The sequence below is a fragment of the Microcaecilia unicolor genome, chromosome 6 (genome assembly GCF_901765095.1).
Source record: "Microcaecilia unicolor chromosome 6, aMicUni1.1, whole genome shotgun sequence".
NCBI lineage: Eukaryota > Metazoa > Chordata > Amphibia > Gymnophiona > Siphonopidae > Microcaecilia > Microcaecilia unicolor.
This window is the reverse complement of record NC_044036.1, coordinates 314325612-314341705: the sequence shown is the minus strand read 5'-3', so window position 1 is coordinate 314341705 and position 16094 is coordinate 314325612. Positions and strand designations below refer to the sequence as shown.

General features: G+C 45.2%; 1 protein-coding gene across 2 annotated transcripts in view; it reads right to left on the bottom strand.

Moving 5' to 3' along the window:
* Nucleotides 1-16094, bottom strand: part of UBE2O (ubiquitin conjugating enzyme E2 O) — a 126713-nt gene that overhangs the window by 17323 nt on the left and 93296 nt on the right. For both annotated transcript variants that reach the window (XM_030208196.1, XM_030208195.1), the window contains one exon: nt 13947-14150. In XM_030208196.1, coding sequence (XP_030064056.1) covers nt 13947-14150 — 204 coding nt within the window. The remainder of the gene's footprint in view (nt 1-13946; nt 14151-16094) is intronic.

The window sequence follows — 16094 nt, the reverse complement described above, 5'->3', positions numbered from 1 at the left end:
ACCCAACGATTGCAGAAGACCGACAACTTTATCACTGCCATGCTGTCCGAACAGGATGATGCACGAATGAGCCAGTCATCGAGATCGGGTGAACTCAGATTCTTTGGTGCTGAAGGATGGCTGCCACCACCACAATCTTGGTAAACGTTCTTGAAGCCATAGCAAGACTGAAGGGCAAAGCCGTGAACAGGAAGTGACAGCCTAGCACCACAAACTGTAGAAATTTCTGAAGTGGCAGCCATATGGGTATAAGCAAGTATGCCGCCTTGAGATCAAAGGCTGTGAGAAATTCTCCTGCTTGAACCCAAACTATGACTGTTCTTAGTGTTTCCATGTGAAAGCTGGTCACTCGGAGGCAGCGGTTTGACCTCTGAGATCTAAGACCGGACAAAAGGTGTCTTCCTTCTTTGGGACAATGAAGTAGACGGAATATCTACCTTGTACCTGTACGGCCTGGAGGACTAGAACAATGGCCCGGAGTACCAGCAAAGAATCTATGGTGGCCTGAACCTCAACTGTCTTGGTTTCCTTTCAACAAAGGCTGCACGAGGAGGTGTGTGACCGGGCAGAATAACTCCAACTTGTAACTTTCTGTAAGAATATCCAGAACCCATTGGCCCAATATGATTTTGGCCCACTCCTCCTGAAAACTCCTGAAGACTTCCTCCCACTGGACTCTCCTCAAGTCGCTTCACTGGCTCCCTATCCATTTTCGCATCCTGTTCAAACTTCTACTAACTTATAAATGCACTCACTCTGCTGCTCCCCAGAATCTCTCCACACTCGTCTTTCCCTACACCCCTTCCCGTGCACTCCGCTCCATGGATAAATCCTTCTTATCTGTTCCCTTCTCCACTACTGCCAACTCCAGACTTCGCGCCTTCTGTCTCGCTGCACCCTACGCCTGGAATAAACTTCTTGAGCCCCTATGTCTTGCCCCATCCTTGGCCACCTTTAAAATCTAGACTGAAAGCCCTCCTCTTTAACATTGCTTTTGACTCGTAACCACTTGTAACCACTCGCCTCCACCTACCCTCCTTTCCTCCTTCCTGTACACATTACTTGATTTGATTACTTTATTTTTGTCTATTAGATTGTAAGCTCTTTGAGCAGGGACTGTCTTTCTTCTATGTTTGTGCAGCGCTGCGTACGCCTTGTAGCACTATAAAAATGCTAAATAGTAGTAGTAGTAGAGATACAGCAGAGTAGACTAGCCTTGCATCACTGCAAAGCTCTGGAGGCATTGGGCATCTAGCTGACTGAAAGGAGGACTTCCTATTTGCACAAAAGGAAAATTGGGACTTCTGATCATATTGTTGACAACCAGGCTGGTACAGTCCGCTGTCTCAAAATCAAGATCACGAGTCTCCTGATGATGGATGACCAGAGGCTTTTGGCATATCCTCCAGCATTACTGTGGCTTAGTTTCCCCATTTCTTTCAACAGAGATCTTCTCCAACAGCCACTTGCCCTGAAAAGGCAGTTTAACTAGATATGAGCAACACTACATCCGCTGCCCAATGCTGCAACCAGAGTTGCCAACTTGCTGTGATATCCAAAGACATACTGTGGCCCATAACCCGTTAACATGTCAAATAGCATTTGCCAAGTAGGCCAACTCTGCTTCCAGTTAGGCGTTATGGTGCCCATCTTGTGTTGCCGACTGATGCTACTTCAGGCATACTTTTGCCATGAAAAAGCTGCACACTGTTGCTTGAAGGCCCAAAGAGGCCACAACAAAGGCTTGTTTCAGCGAGCCTTCTAGCTTCCTATCCTGTCTTTTAGGGCAATGCCCCCTTCTACCTGCAAGGTGGTCTCAGTCACTGTCATAACCAGGGAGCCCACTCTGGGAAGATGCTATTTATTTTTCTCCTCCGGAACCAACAGTAGATGCAATTCTACTCTTCCCACTCAGCTCCACATCCGGTGATACTCGTTCTGCAGTAATCAGGTCCTGAATGGGATGCATCGGGAAGGCCTTAGGGCCTGTAAGCTCTCTGATGATCGACAAAGATGAAACTCCCAATACCGAAGCAGAAGGCTCTTCAACGGGAAAAAAAACACGCTAGTGCCCTCAGAAATAAGAGTACTGAGTTCTTCTTTATGAAAGAACCTATGTACTTTTGGATCGTGCCCCTTCTCCAACAGATGGCTCCTCTAAATAGATCGAGGCCACATCAGAAGCAGATAGCCTTAACTACCCACTCCTGGAGGTTTAAACGAAATCTCTTAGAAGCCAGCAGGGCCAGAAACAAACACCTTGCAGCAATTCTTGCCTGCCCCTGCTTCAGTAAATAGGCCTACTGTAAGAGCAATATAAACGCCAGAGAAAACAAAGATTCCAGATGCAACTGAATGCTCTGTCAGGCCCCCGAGACTATAAAATGGCAGCTGTGCTGTGCACATGATCAGTCAGAGGCTGCTCCTCACTGCAAGTCAGCACAGTCAAAACAGTGTTCGCTCCACATCAAACTGTGTACTGGCCCTGCTGGAGAGCCCAAAGATCTGAGCATATTCAGATGCTGCGCCAAATCCGAAGATGTGCTGCTCTATCAACCATTTCCTCCACGTCCTGCAGGATTCCCAGCTTGCACGCACTGCGATGCTCTGACGCTGGCCAGTAGATCCACGCAGAAAACTGTTTAACTGCCTCCATGGGAATCGTCATTCACCCTGGTCACCAGAGCAGCACAATATGTCCCAAAAAGCGAGTTAGGATCCCTCCCCTGCACCAAGTAGAGCGTGCAGCTCTCCAAGCAGTTTCGAGTCAAACTTTAGTCAGACTTACTATTGTCAGCTGCTCCCCACAAGCTCACAGTCGTATCTACAAGTCTTGCCATAGATGAGAATGGCTCATGACTGATACTCGGTCCCACACTTCCCAGTAAACTTTTTTTTTTTACACTGTTGTGTTGTGCTGGGAAAGAGCCCCACAGGACATAAAAAGGGAGAGATGAAGGCAGAAGTAAATTTGTGGGGCACCACAGACTGGGATCTGAAAACCTCCATATATTATTCTGCAGACTCAAACCATTCACAAAGCTCAACTGGGGATCAAGTGAAACTGGACCAGGAGAAAATCACTCAGAACCATAGGCTGAAAAGTTTGTCTATCCACCTGCTGGCGATAGAAAATACTGAGGAGCTGGACTGGATAGATAAATCTCAAACTTAGTTTTCAGTTCTATCTCCACCTGCTGGTTGATGGACACAACTATCCCACAAGTTCTGGAATATTGGGCAGCTTATGTAATGGAAAAATATGCTCACCAGAAGGATTTGACACCGTCAGAAGGCAGGTACAGAAAAGGTCCTGCAAAGCTCCACTGGGTGACGTGTACCATGCGTGGTCAAATTTACACGCAGGTACACGGACATGTCTTTACATGCGATTGACGCACACAAGTGCATCAATATGAGGCACACGCTATCCAGCGGACTTTCGTGGGGCCTTTTCCCTACCTGCCTCCTGACTTTGTAGCATCCGTCAGATCAGCAAATTCAATTTCTAAGCACTATCCACCAACAATATGTCTGACAGCTCACAGAGAGTGATTCCAAAAGCAAGATAGAATTATTCATACCAGCTTTAGTGTTATGCACTATCCCTGCTGGCCTTTGAGGTAATTTCATTTCTGAATAGTATGATTACAGATGTGGATCCCCACAGCTATTTAGAATGCAAGATGCCAAACGTAGTACTACTTGCTCTATATTCTTGTGTTCTGTCCATTTCTGAACATACTACATATATAGCGAAGATACTTACCTGTAACAGGTATTCTCCGAGGACAGCAGGCTTAATAGTCTCACAAATGGGCGACTGCAATCTATGTCCCCTGATCCGGCATTTGCCATAGTAAAAAAAAAAAAAAAAAATGCTGTTTTGTGGAGTGCGAGCTGTGCTCCACTGTGCATGAGCGAGTACCTTTCTGTCTGCTGTACGAATGCGGTCTCCTCAGTTTAATACTTAAGTAAAAAATAAAAGTAAAAACAAAGGAGTCAAATTCAAGGGAAGGTGGGAGAGATTGTGAGAATATGAAGCCTGCTGTCTTCGGAGAATACCTGCTACAGAAGTATCTTCACTTTCTCCAAGGACAAGCAGGCTTCTATCTTCTCACATAAGTACATAAGTATTCCCATACTGGGAAAAAACAAAGGTCGATCAAGCCCAGCATCCTGTTTCCAACAGTGGCCAATCCAGGTCACAAATACCTGGCAAGATCCCCAAAAACTACAAAACATTTTATACTGCTTATCCCAGAAATAGTGGATTTTCCCCAAGTCCATTTAATAACAGTCTATGGACTTTTCCTTTAGGAACCCGTCCAAACCTTTTTTAAACTCCGCTAAGCTAACTGCCTTTACCACATTCTCTGGCAACGAATTCCAGAGTTTAATTACACGTTCAGTGAAGAAAAATTTTCTCCAATTCGTTTTAAATTTACTACATTGTAGCTTCATCGCATGCCCCCTAGTCCTAGTATTTTTGGAAAGCATAAACAGATGCTTCATATCTACCCGTTCAACTCCACTCATTATTTTATAGACCTCTATCATATCTCCCCTCAGCTGCCTTTTCTCCAAGCTGAAGAGCCCTAGCCGCTTAAGCCTTTCCTCATAGGGAAGTAGTCCCATCCCCTTTATCATTTGTCGCCCTTCTCTGCATCTTTTCTAATTCCACTATAAATTTTTTGAGATGCAGAGACCAGAATTGAACCCAATATTCGAGGTGTGGTCATACCATGGAGCGATACAAAGGCATTAATAACATCCTCATTTTTGTTTTCCATTCCTTTCCTAATAATACCTAACATTCTATTTGCTTTCTTAGCCATAGCAGTACACTGAGCAGAAGGTTTCAACGTATCAACGATGACACCTAGATCCCTTTTTCTTGGTCCGTGACTCCTAACGTGGAACCTTGCATGACTTCGCTATAATTCGGGTTCCTCTTTCCCACATGCATCACTTTGCACTTGCTCACATTAAACGTCATCTGCCATTTAGACACCCAGTCTCCCAGTCTCATAAGGTCCTCTTGTAATTTTTCACAATCCTCCCACGATTTAACGACTTTGAATAACTTTGTGTCATCAGCAAATTTAATTACCTCACTAGTTACTCCCATCTCTAGGTCATTTATAAAAATGTTAAAAAGCAGCGGTCCCAGCACAGACCCCTGGGGAACCCCACTAACTACCCGTCGCCATTTACTGACCATTTAACCAGTTTTTAATCCACAATAGAATACCTCCTATCCCTTGACTCTCCAATTTCCTCTGGAGACTTTCATGAGCTACTTTGTCAAACGCCTTCTGAAAATCCAGATACACATCATCAACCGGCTCACCTTTATCCACATGTTTGTTCACCCCGCCAAAGAAATGTACTAGATTGGTGAGGCAAGATTTCCCTTCACTAAATCCATGCTGACTGTCTCATTAATCCATGCTTTTGAATATGCTCTGTAATTTTGTCCTTAATAGTCTCTACCATTTTGCCCGGCACCGATGTCAGACTCACCGGTCTATAATTTCCCAGATCTCCTCTGGTACCTTTCTAAGAAATTCGGCGTTACATTGGCCCCCCTCCAATCTTCCGGTACCACGCTCGATTTAAAGGATAAGGATAAATTACATATATTACTAACAATATTTATTTATTGCATTTGTATCCCACATTATCCCACCTTTTTGCAGGCTCAATGTGGTTTACATAGTTTTGTTAACATTGTCATTGCAAGGTGACAGTTACATTTAATATTGTGCAGAGGTTAAATAAGGGTAGAAAGAGGAAGGAAAGGATTGCTTAAGGTAGTTATATTAGGTGAGCTATCTTGACTGAGTGGGTTGTCGGGTGAATTGGTGTGGCTATTAGTTCTCATTGTATGCCTTGCTGAAGAGAGATGTCTTCAGAGATTTGCGAAAGATCATTGTTTCGTCGATAGTTCTCAGGTCTGTAGGCAGTGCATTCCATAATTGCGTGCCCAGGTACGAGAATGTGGTAGCATGCATCTGTTTGTACTTTAGTCCTTTACAGCTGGGGAAGTGCAGGTCGAGAAATTTGCGGGATGATCTTGTGGCATTTTTTGGAGGTAAGTCTACAAGGTTTAGCATGTAGGTTGGGTCATCTGTGTGAATGATTTTGTGAACAATCGTGCAGATCTTGAACGTAATGCATTCCCTAAGTGGGAGCCAGTGAAGCCTCTCTCAAGGGTTTTGCACTTTCATATTTAGTTTTTTCAAATACGAGTCTGGCGGCAGTATTCTGGGCAGTCAGACTCATATTTGGAAAAACTAAATATGAAAGTGCAAAACCCTTGAGAGAGGCTCCACTGGCTCCCACTTAGGGAACGCATTACGTTCAAGATCTGCACGATTGTTCACAAAATCATTCACGCAGACGCCCCAACCTACATGCTAAACCTCGTAGACTTACCTCCAAGAAACGTCACAAGATCATCCCGCAAATTTCTCAACCTGCACTTCCCCAGCTGTGAAGGACTAAAGTACAAACAGATGCATGCTACCACAAGCTCATTTTTCAGTTCTATCAGTACTCTGGGATGAATACCATCCGGTCCAGATTTGCTACTCTTCAGGTTGTAGAACGGCCCCATTACATCCTCCAGGTTTACAGAGAATTCATTAAGTTTCTCCGACTAGTCAGCTTCGAATACCATTTCTAGCACCGGTATCCCACCCAAATCTTCCTTGGTGAAGACCGAAGCAAAGAATTCATTTAATCTCTCCGCTACGGCTTTGTCTTCCCTGATCGCCCCTTTTAATCCTCGGTCATCTAGCGGTCCGATTCTTTTGCCGGCTTCCTGCTTTTAATATACCTAAAAAAAATTTTACTATGTGTTTTTGCCTCCAATGCAATCTTTTTTTTTTAAGTCCCTCTTAGCCTTCCTTATCAGCGCTTTGCATTTGACTTGACATTCCTTATGCTGTTTTTTTATTATTTTCAGTCAGTTCCTTCTTCCATTTTCTGAAGGATTTTCTTTTAGTTCTAATAGCTTCCTTCACCTCACTTTTTAACCACACCGGCTGTTGTTCGGTCTTCCATCCTCCTTTTTTAATACGCGGAATATATTTGGCCTGGGCTTCCAGGATGGTGTTTTTGAACAGCATCCACGCCTGATGTAAATTTTTGGCCCTCGCAGTTGCTCCTCTAAGTTTTTTTTTCACCATTCTTCTCATTTTATCAGTCTCTTTTTTTTAAAGTTAAACCCTAACGTATTTGATTTTCTATATATACTTACTTCAAAGCTAATATCAAAACCGATCATATTATGATCACTTATCAAGCAGCCCCAGCACCATTACCTCACGCACCAGATCATGTGCTCCACTAAGGACTAGGTCTACAATTTTTCCTTCTCTCGTCGGCTCCTGTACCAGCTGCTCCATAAAGCTGTCCTTGATTTTATCAAGGAATTTTACCTCCCTAGCGTGCCCCGATGTTACATTTACCCAGTCAATATCGGGGTAATTGAAATCACCCATTATTATTGTGTTGCCCAGTTTGTTTGCGTCCCTAATTTCCTTAACATTTCTGCATCTGTCTGTTCATCCTGGCCAGGTGGACGGTAGTACACTCCTAACACTATCCTTTTCCCCTTTACACATGGACTAAACAGATCCTACAGTGCTTGCTAGATTTTGTTAATGATGTGGTACAAAGTTTTTAAAACTAAGTGGAAAAGACTATAGAGATTAGTTGATAAAATTTGCTTTTTATATTTTTATTTTGCCTAATACTAACCTACAATTCCTCCTTTAAACTCCAAATTTAAGTTCCCAAAGCACAAAGCAAAATAGCGTTCACTTACCAGAGAATGTCCTCCTCTCTCGGAACTTCTCAGAAAAAAAAAAAAGGAGGGAAATCCCTAGCAACCAGGCTCACCGAAAACAACAAACATTGGTCAATTGAGCCTCGCAAGGGTGAGGACATTACACAGATTAACTTGAAACTATATACAATCTGATACCCTCATGATCAAAAGCAAACGCCGGTGCTAGAGGCTGTTAGCGCCATACTAGCACCGGTGTTTGCTAACCCCGCATGATCAGAGGCCTCGAGCGCGTGAAACAACGCGCTCGAGGGCTCTTACCGCAAGTAGAATGCAAATGCATGCTAAATGGAGCTTAACGCATTCATCTCCGATGATCAGTGACCAGCGCGCCAAAGACTGGGTCGCTGGCCGCGACAAACCCTACGCCAGCTCGGAGCTGGCGTTAGGGTTTGCATATCATTGGGGAGGAATGGTGAGTCCTGTCCAGCATGCATTTGCATGCTGGCAGGCCCCCATCCCCCCCAATGACCACCCCTCCCAGCGACAGGGGACCGGTGGGTCTCCAGACCCCCCCAAACCTCCCGAAAATGGTCCCTGGTGGTCCAGTGGCCACCGCCGCCCCACCAACCCAACCCCCAGCATTGGCAAGGGTCCGCTGTGCCATCCAATCCGACGCCCACCCTCCCTCTCTGCCTGCCCGGTGCCCACCCCCCTACCTTGGTTGGAGGAGGGACGCAACCTGCCTCCCCTCCTCTTCCTTCGACGCCGCAAAATGGCGGCGCCCAGCCCTGCCCAGTCGAAGGAAGAGGAGGGAGGCAGGCTGCATCCCTCCTCCAACCGAGGTAAGGGGTGGGGGCGGGCAGAGAGGGTGGGCGTCGGATCGGATGGCAGTGTGGACCCTTGCCAATGCTGGGGGTTAGGTTGGCCACTTGACCACCAGGGACCATTTTCAGGGGGGTTTGGGGGGGGGGGGGCTGGAGACCCACCGGATCTCCAGCCCTCCCTGAACCTGGGGAGGTGGGATCGTTGGGGGGGGGGGGGGGGGGAGGTGGGACCGGAGGTCCACCGGACCTCCAGCCCCCGTTTTGCCTTGCTCAGGGCAGGGGTAGTCAGGACCTGGTGGTCCCATGGACCTCCAAGCCCCTGTGTTTGACAGGTTTGGGCTTTTTTCAGTCCAGACTTGTCAAACAAGTGCGGGAGGATTGTGCTGAGCGCATACTCAGGCACAATTCTCCCGCACTTCTACCCCACTGACCACCTAAACTTCCGGAAATCACTAAAAACCAATCTGTTCAAAAAGGCATACCCTACCGACCCAACCTAAATGCCTGAACACTGCAACACAACAAAACCAAAGCTCGTAATGGTCATAACATAACTCTTCCTCTCTACGATTCCACAATGTGTCTGTAACACATGAACCTTATCCTACCACAACATTGTATTTGTTCTCTACCGGAGTTGGCAAACGCCTTTATGGTACTATGTAAGCCACATTGAGCCTGCAAATAGGTGGGAAAATGTGGGATACAAATGTAACAAATAAATAAATAATTGCACTGCTTAAATTTGCATGCATTATCTCTGATCATACGTGCGGTAAAGCCCCGCGCTGTTCCAGCGCTATTTTTAGAGCGCTGTTTGGAACAGCGCAGGGCTTTGATCATCTGCCTGCCAATGAGAGAGCAGTCTGGCCTAGGAGGGTGGAGTTGGATTCTAGAACTCAAACAGATTCTGCAACACTGACTGCCCAAAACAACTATCGCGTTGGGTATCCTGCTCAAGGCATTAGTGAGATGTGAATGTGTGGACTTAAAACCACGTTGCACCTTGCAAATTTCTTCAGTGGAGGACAACTGCAAGTGGGCTACCAATGTGGTCATGGCTCTGACATTATGAGCTGTAACATGACCCTCCAAGGCCAGCCCAGCCTGGGAATAAGTGAAGGAAATGCAATCTGCCAGCCAAATTGAAATGGTGCGTTTCCCGATGTAGACCCCATCCTGTTGAGATCAAAAGAAACAAAAAGCTGGGCGGACTGTCTGTGGGGCCTTGTCCGCTCATGCAGTAGGCCAGTGCTTTCTTGCAATCCAAGGTGTGCAAGCTGCTTTCACCAAGATGGGAATGAGGTCAGGGACAGAATGTTGGAAAGATAAGATAATCAACTGGATCAGATGGAACTCCGACACCCTTAGGGTGCGTGCGGAGGACTACTCTGTTGTGATGAAACTTAGTATAAGTGCATCCACCACTAAGGCCTGAAGCTCACTGACCCTACAAGCGGAAGTAAAAGCCACCAAGAAAATGACCTTCCAGGTCAAGTATTTCAGATGGCAGGAATTCAGTGGCTCAAATGGAGCTTTCATCAGCTGGGTGAGAACAATGTTGAGATCCCATGACACTGGTGGAGGTTTGACAGGGGGCTTTGACAAAAGCAAACCTCTCATGAAGCGAACTAAAGGCTGTCCAGAGATGGGTTTAACTTCTACATGTTGATAAGCACTAATTGCATTAAGGTGAACCCTTACAGAGTTGGTCTTAAGACCAGACTCTGATAAGTGAGAAGATATTCAAACAGGGTCTGTGTAGGGTAAATAAGGGGATCTAGAGCCTTGCTCTCACACCAGATGGCAAACCTCCTCCATTTAAAAGAGTACAACTCTTAGTGGAATCTTTCTTGGAAGCCAGCAAGGCCTGGGAGACACCATATGGAGACCCAAGGAAGCAAATTCTAGGTTTTCAACATCCAAGCTGAGAGCGCACGAGACTGGAGGTTAAGATGTAGAAGTGACCCTTTGTCCTGTATGATGAGGGTCAGAAAACACTCCAATTTCTACAGTTCTTTGGAGGATAATTCCAGAAGAGGTAACCATATCTGCCGTGGCCAGAACAGTGCAATCAGAATCATGGTTCCGTAGTGTTGTTTGCGTTTCAACAAAGTTTTTCCTACTAGAGGTATTGGAGGATACATGTACAGAAGACCTGTCCCCCAATTGAGAAGGAAAGCATCTGACGCTAGTCTGTCGTGGGCCTGACGGATGGAACAGAACTGAAGGACCTTGTGGTTCATCTGAGTGGCAAAAAGATCCACCAAGGGGGAGCCCCATGCTCGGAAGATCTTGCGGGCTATGCCCATATTGAGAGACCGTGTGGTTGCATTATCTTGCTCAGCCTGTCGGCCAGGGCATTGTTTGTGCCCACCCCATAAGTGACTCGAAGGAACATGCCATGTTGGCGAGCCCAATGCCACATCCGGACGGCCTCCTGACACCATGGGCGTGATCTGGTACCCCCTGCTTGTTGGTGGAATACTTTGCAACCTATCTGTTTGGATGAGAACAATTTGGTGAGGTAGCCAAACTCTGAAAGCCTTTAGAGCGTTCCAGATCAACCGGAGCACCAGGAGATTGATCTGAAGATTTGTTTCCTGGGAGGACCAAACACCTTGAGTGTGAAGCCCATCAACAAGAGCTCTCCATCCCAGGAGAGATGCATCTGTCACCAGCACTTTTTGCAGATGAGGAATTTGGAATGGACGCCTCAGAGTCAAATTGGATTGAATTGTCCATCACTGAAGAGTGTGTACCAGCTCTGGGGACACTTGGATGACATCTTCTAGACTCCCTATGGCTTGATACGACTGAGAAGCCAGAGTCCAAAGAGCTGATCTCATGTGAAGATGTGTCATAGGTTTAACATATACTGTGAAAGCCATGTGGCCCAACAATCTCAACATCTGCCCAGCTGTGTCCTGCTGAGAGGCACAAACTTTGGAAGCGAGACAAGATTGTCTGTCCTCGTCTCCAGGAGGTAGGCTTGAACCCTCTTGTGTATCGAGAAGGGCGCCTATGAACGCCAATCAATCGAAAGTTTGGAGATGGGACTTGGGATAATTTAAAACAAACCCTTCTTCCTGCAAAGGCAGAAACACAGCAGGGCTATGGTTCGGCTCAAGACACTAAAGACACCAAGAATGGGTGTCTTTTCCCAAGATAGTCTGATTGAACTGGGTACAGTGCATGAAGCCACTGGGAATCTTTGTGATGGAAAAACAAGAAAAAATGAGTTTAAAGAAATTAAAGGAAGGGTAAAAAAAAAAAGAAAGGAATTCCTATAAAAGGAGCCAAAGAGAAGACGGTAAAAATAGCAGGAAGGCACAAAAGCTCTTAAAAATCAGGCGAAGAGAAAAAACAAAACAGCACCTATTCATGCGGAGAAAAAAAAAAAAAAAAAGAGGACTGAGGAGACCATGTTCGCGTGACGAGTGGGAAGGCACTCGCGCATGCGCTCCACACAACTCTTTTTTTTACTATGGCAAATGCCAGACTGGGCACCGCAAATTGGCATCACCCACTTGTGAAAAGATAAAAGCCTACTTGTCCTCTGAGAATTACATTTTTTATTTAAAGAACAAAGCTATAATATTTTTTTTTTCATGTCAACTAAATCATGAAAATAAAGTTCACATTATGATGCATCCCATTTTTAACTGCACATCACTCCACACAGATTTATTTAGAACTGTCTCAGGTTTTCAACATAATTGTTCTCTCCCAAAATTTAAAGGCAGTCAATTGAAGAATATTTACGCTCAAATAGTGTTATTGGGGCAAGAGAGACAATGGGCTAGATTCTACATATGGCGCCTTAAAATTCTCCTAAAAAAAAAATACGACTAGGCGTATTCTGTAAACTATGCCTAAATTTTATAGAACAGGCTTAAATTTCTGCATGATATACAGGATTTTCCGAAAGAATACAAGGATTAACCCTTGAATATACCTGCACCTATCTAGTTTCATCTATATACATCCATTTCAAGTGACTCCTGAGCATGGGCGTAGTTTGACTGTTTCATTTGGGGGGGGGGGGGGGGGGGCAAAGGATGGGGCGGGGCATATTAGCATATTCATTTGCAGAGAAAGAGAGAGAGAGATATGTAAATGAACATGCTGATATGGAGGAAGGACGGGAAAAAAAAAGCTGGCTTTTTTGGGGAATATCAAACCAGCTCTCTCCCTTCCTTCCTTCTTTCCTCCTTACCCAGCACTCCCTCTTCAGTAGTATTTACCCACCCCCTTTCTTGTTTCTATCCATCCCCTTCCCCATTCTATCCAGTGTCTCCCCCCCCCCCCCACTCTCTCCCCCTTCGCAGCAACGACGTGGATGCAGCAGCTCACAGGTTTGCTTGCTGTGTTTGAGTGAACGGCGACGGCTGTGCGGGGGAGTGGAAGCAGAGACTTACCAAATGGCTTCCATCCTTACCGTGGACTAGACAGGAGCCAGCATTTCCACCCCAGCGGCGAACGGGCGGGCGGGTGGCCGAGCGAGCGGAGGTTGTAAAAGCAGCAAGCAGGCACACTTGTCTCCGTCTGCTTCCCCGCCCTCTCTGCGTCCCGCCTTCCTCTGATGTCATTTCCTTTCGGGCGGGACGCAGAGAGGGCAGGGAAGCAGACGGAGACGAGCGTGCCTGTTTGTTGCTTTTACTACTGGCGCCCCACCCGAAAGTTCGCCGAAGCAACTTCCGGTAAGTTGTCGTCGTCTACGCCCATGCTCCTGAGGATGGCCTTTTGTGGGCCGTAACACAGCTCGAGTCCCGGATGCTTAATAAAGTGCAAGCTTTTAGATCTATTGTTCCCTCTTCTGTCGCCCTTGTTGTGATTGTTGTGTCTGCAAGGAAAGAGGCTAGCTCTCAAACTACAGGAGATCACAGTAAAACAAAGACTGGCAACAAAAAAAAATCTTTGTTTTCCTGACCATCTTACCAGCTTATCTAAAGGATAATGTGGGTGCTCAGCATCCACATAGCTTGCTCCTGTGCCCAGTACCACTATATCCTACCCCAATACTCTGACCCTGAGTGAGAAATTAATGAGGGACAGGAGTTACTCATTAATGCAACACTACAAATTCTTATGTTGTTCTGAATCCTCACCTCAGCTAACAGTGAAGCATTCTGTTTTACAAAACATTACTCACATCTGTATGTAAATACATTTACAATACAAAAACACTGAATAGGAACCCAGAGGCCATGTAACATCAGCATGAGAAGATAAAGGAGTGCAAGAAGGACCAGGACTCTAGGAACAGAACTAAGATTAATAGAATTGCATACCACAGGAACAGCAATCAGAACGCTTACCTTTCCTATCCAGGTGCCCAGAAGACTGACACACACTTTTCCATTCTCATAGAGATTGGGGTTGAGCCGCCCACTGCATTGGGAGAGGTAGCGGAAGAGAGGGGGGACAGATGGGTAAATGTTGGGGAGCTGAATATCAAACAAAAAGAGACCATCTTCATAAGGGGTACGAGCAGGTCCTTTAATGAGTGCTGAGAAGAGATCCTGGAAGAACAGGTAAAAATACATCAGGAGGAAGGGCAAACATCTGTATTAGGTTTTAGTCTGAATTAAAAATTATAACAATCACAGAGTGTTAAAACAGGCTGCCTCTTACCCCCCCTCTCCCCACCCCCAAGCACTTTTCCCTAATGGGCTTTTACCTCTAGCTCAGAACACAGAAGTTGGCCATTTTTAACATAAAAATAAGTGAAGTAAAAGTTTTAAAACATCAGTGCTACAAAATTAACATTTTTCAGTTGGCAGTTAAAACAGGAAGAACCCTCTTCACTGAGATTTTTGTTCAGTTAGACTATATGTGTTCACAGTTCTTGGCAGCTCCTCTTGTTCCTCATCTGTCATTGAGAATTTTAACATTTTCTATTAGTATTAATTTGCTGCCTTTTTGAAGAGATTCAGCCAAAGCAGTGTACAGCAAGATTAAGCTCAATACAGGAAATTGATAATTACAACAGTAAAAATATTCAAAACAGTACACATTATGGCAAAGTATGCTACTTACATCAACACAGTACACATTATTTATAACAGCTTAATAGACAGCACAGGATGTAAGCAGAGATGAAACATAAGATTAATAGGAGTTAGATAGAAAATAAGGGTAGCCAACAAAGAAAATTGCACTTTGTCAAAACAGGTGTATAATGTCACCTAGACTAGGAGTGGATAAGCAGGGTCATGTTACAGTATTGTCATGAAATACCTAGCCACCCAACTGGGGTTACCCAGCTGCCACCTACAGGGTCTATCCCCAGCACAGCTCAGGTTCACCTGCAGCTTGTGCTCTACACTGGCACCCTCCTCCCACCAACTGGGATACAACCGCCTCTGGGCGAGTCTCCTTCTCCCAAATTATACCCAGTGATTTCTAGGTTACTGGGGCCAAACTCCCTGTGGTCCCACAGTTCCCAGAAAGCACACACAGACCCAACACACAAACCACCAGGATTCTTTATCAGTCCAGACAGGCAAAATGAACAAACAAATGTGTTTATTCTCAGAACTTGGAACAGTGGACAAAAAAAATGTGCAAACAGTAACAAGAAACTGAAAAATGGATCAATTAGAAAACTAACTAAACATTTGCATACTTCCTAGAAAGAACCTGGGGAGATCAGGACATATATAGCCATTCACCAGTTATCAAATATAACTGCTTTTTACAGGGCTTCAGCAGAGAGCTCTCTCTTCTCCTGGGCTGAAACTGAAGCAACAACTGCTGGGTAATTTCAAAGTCCAGGCCAATCAGTGCCTAGTCAACAAGTTTCAAAGGTATAATGCTGCTTGCTTCCTGCCTGTGCTAAAGAAAAAGAACATTCAGTTCCTTACAACTGCTTTACAGCAAAGAAACACCACCTGCTGGCCAAATAGGAAAAATACACTTCAGGACATAATGAAAATAGGAAAATATCCAATACATTTTACAGACTTAAACACACTGTTTCTTCACACCTCCCTCAAGAGAAAAACCCCAGAGTGCAGCCTCCATAGACCGCTGATCGGTCTCGATAATCCAGTGTCAGGGCTGTTCTGGATTTTCCTTCCTTGAGAGGCCATCAGCCTTGCCATGTTCATTACACTTTCGGTGCTTATAACAGAAGTAAACAGTTTTAATCCTGTATGCTTCAATTTGTGAATAGTGAGAAGTACCCTCAGACAGAAGCTTTTACCACACAGCACATATGAACGGTTTTACTCCTGTGTGTATTCTCTGGTGCTTTGTTAGCTGTGATTTACAAATAAAGCTTTTTCTACATTCAGTGCATGTAAAACGGTTTCTTCCCTGAAGGGATTCTATTCTGCTTTGATAAAACTTTTCTTGCACTCTGTACGTGAAACTGGTCTCTCTCCTGCATGAAATTTTGCATTTCTTGTGGAGCTTTCTTCTTGGTCGAAGCTACTGTCATAAACAGGACAAGATGATATTCT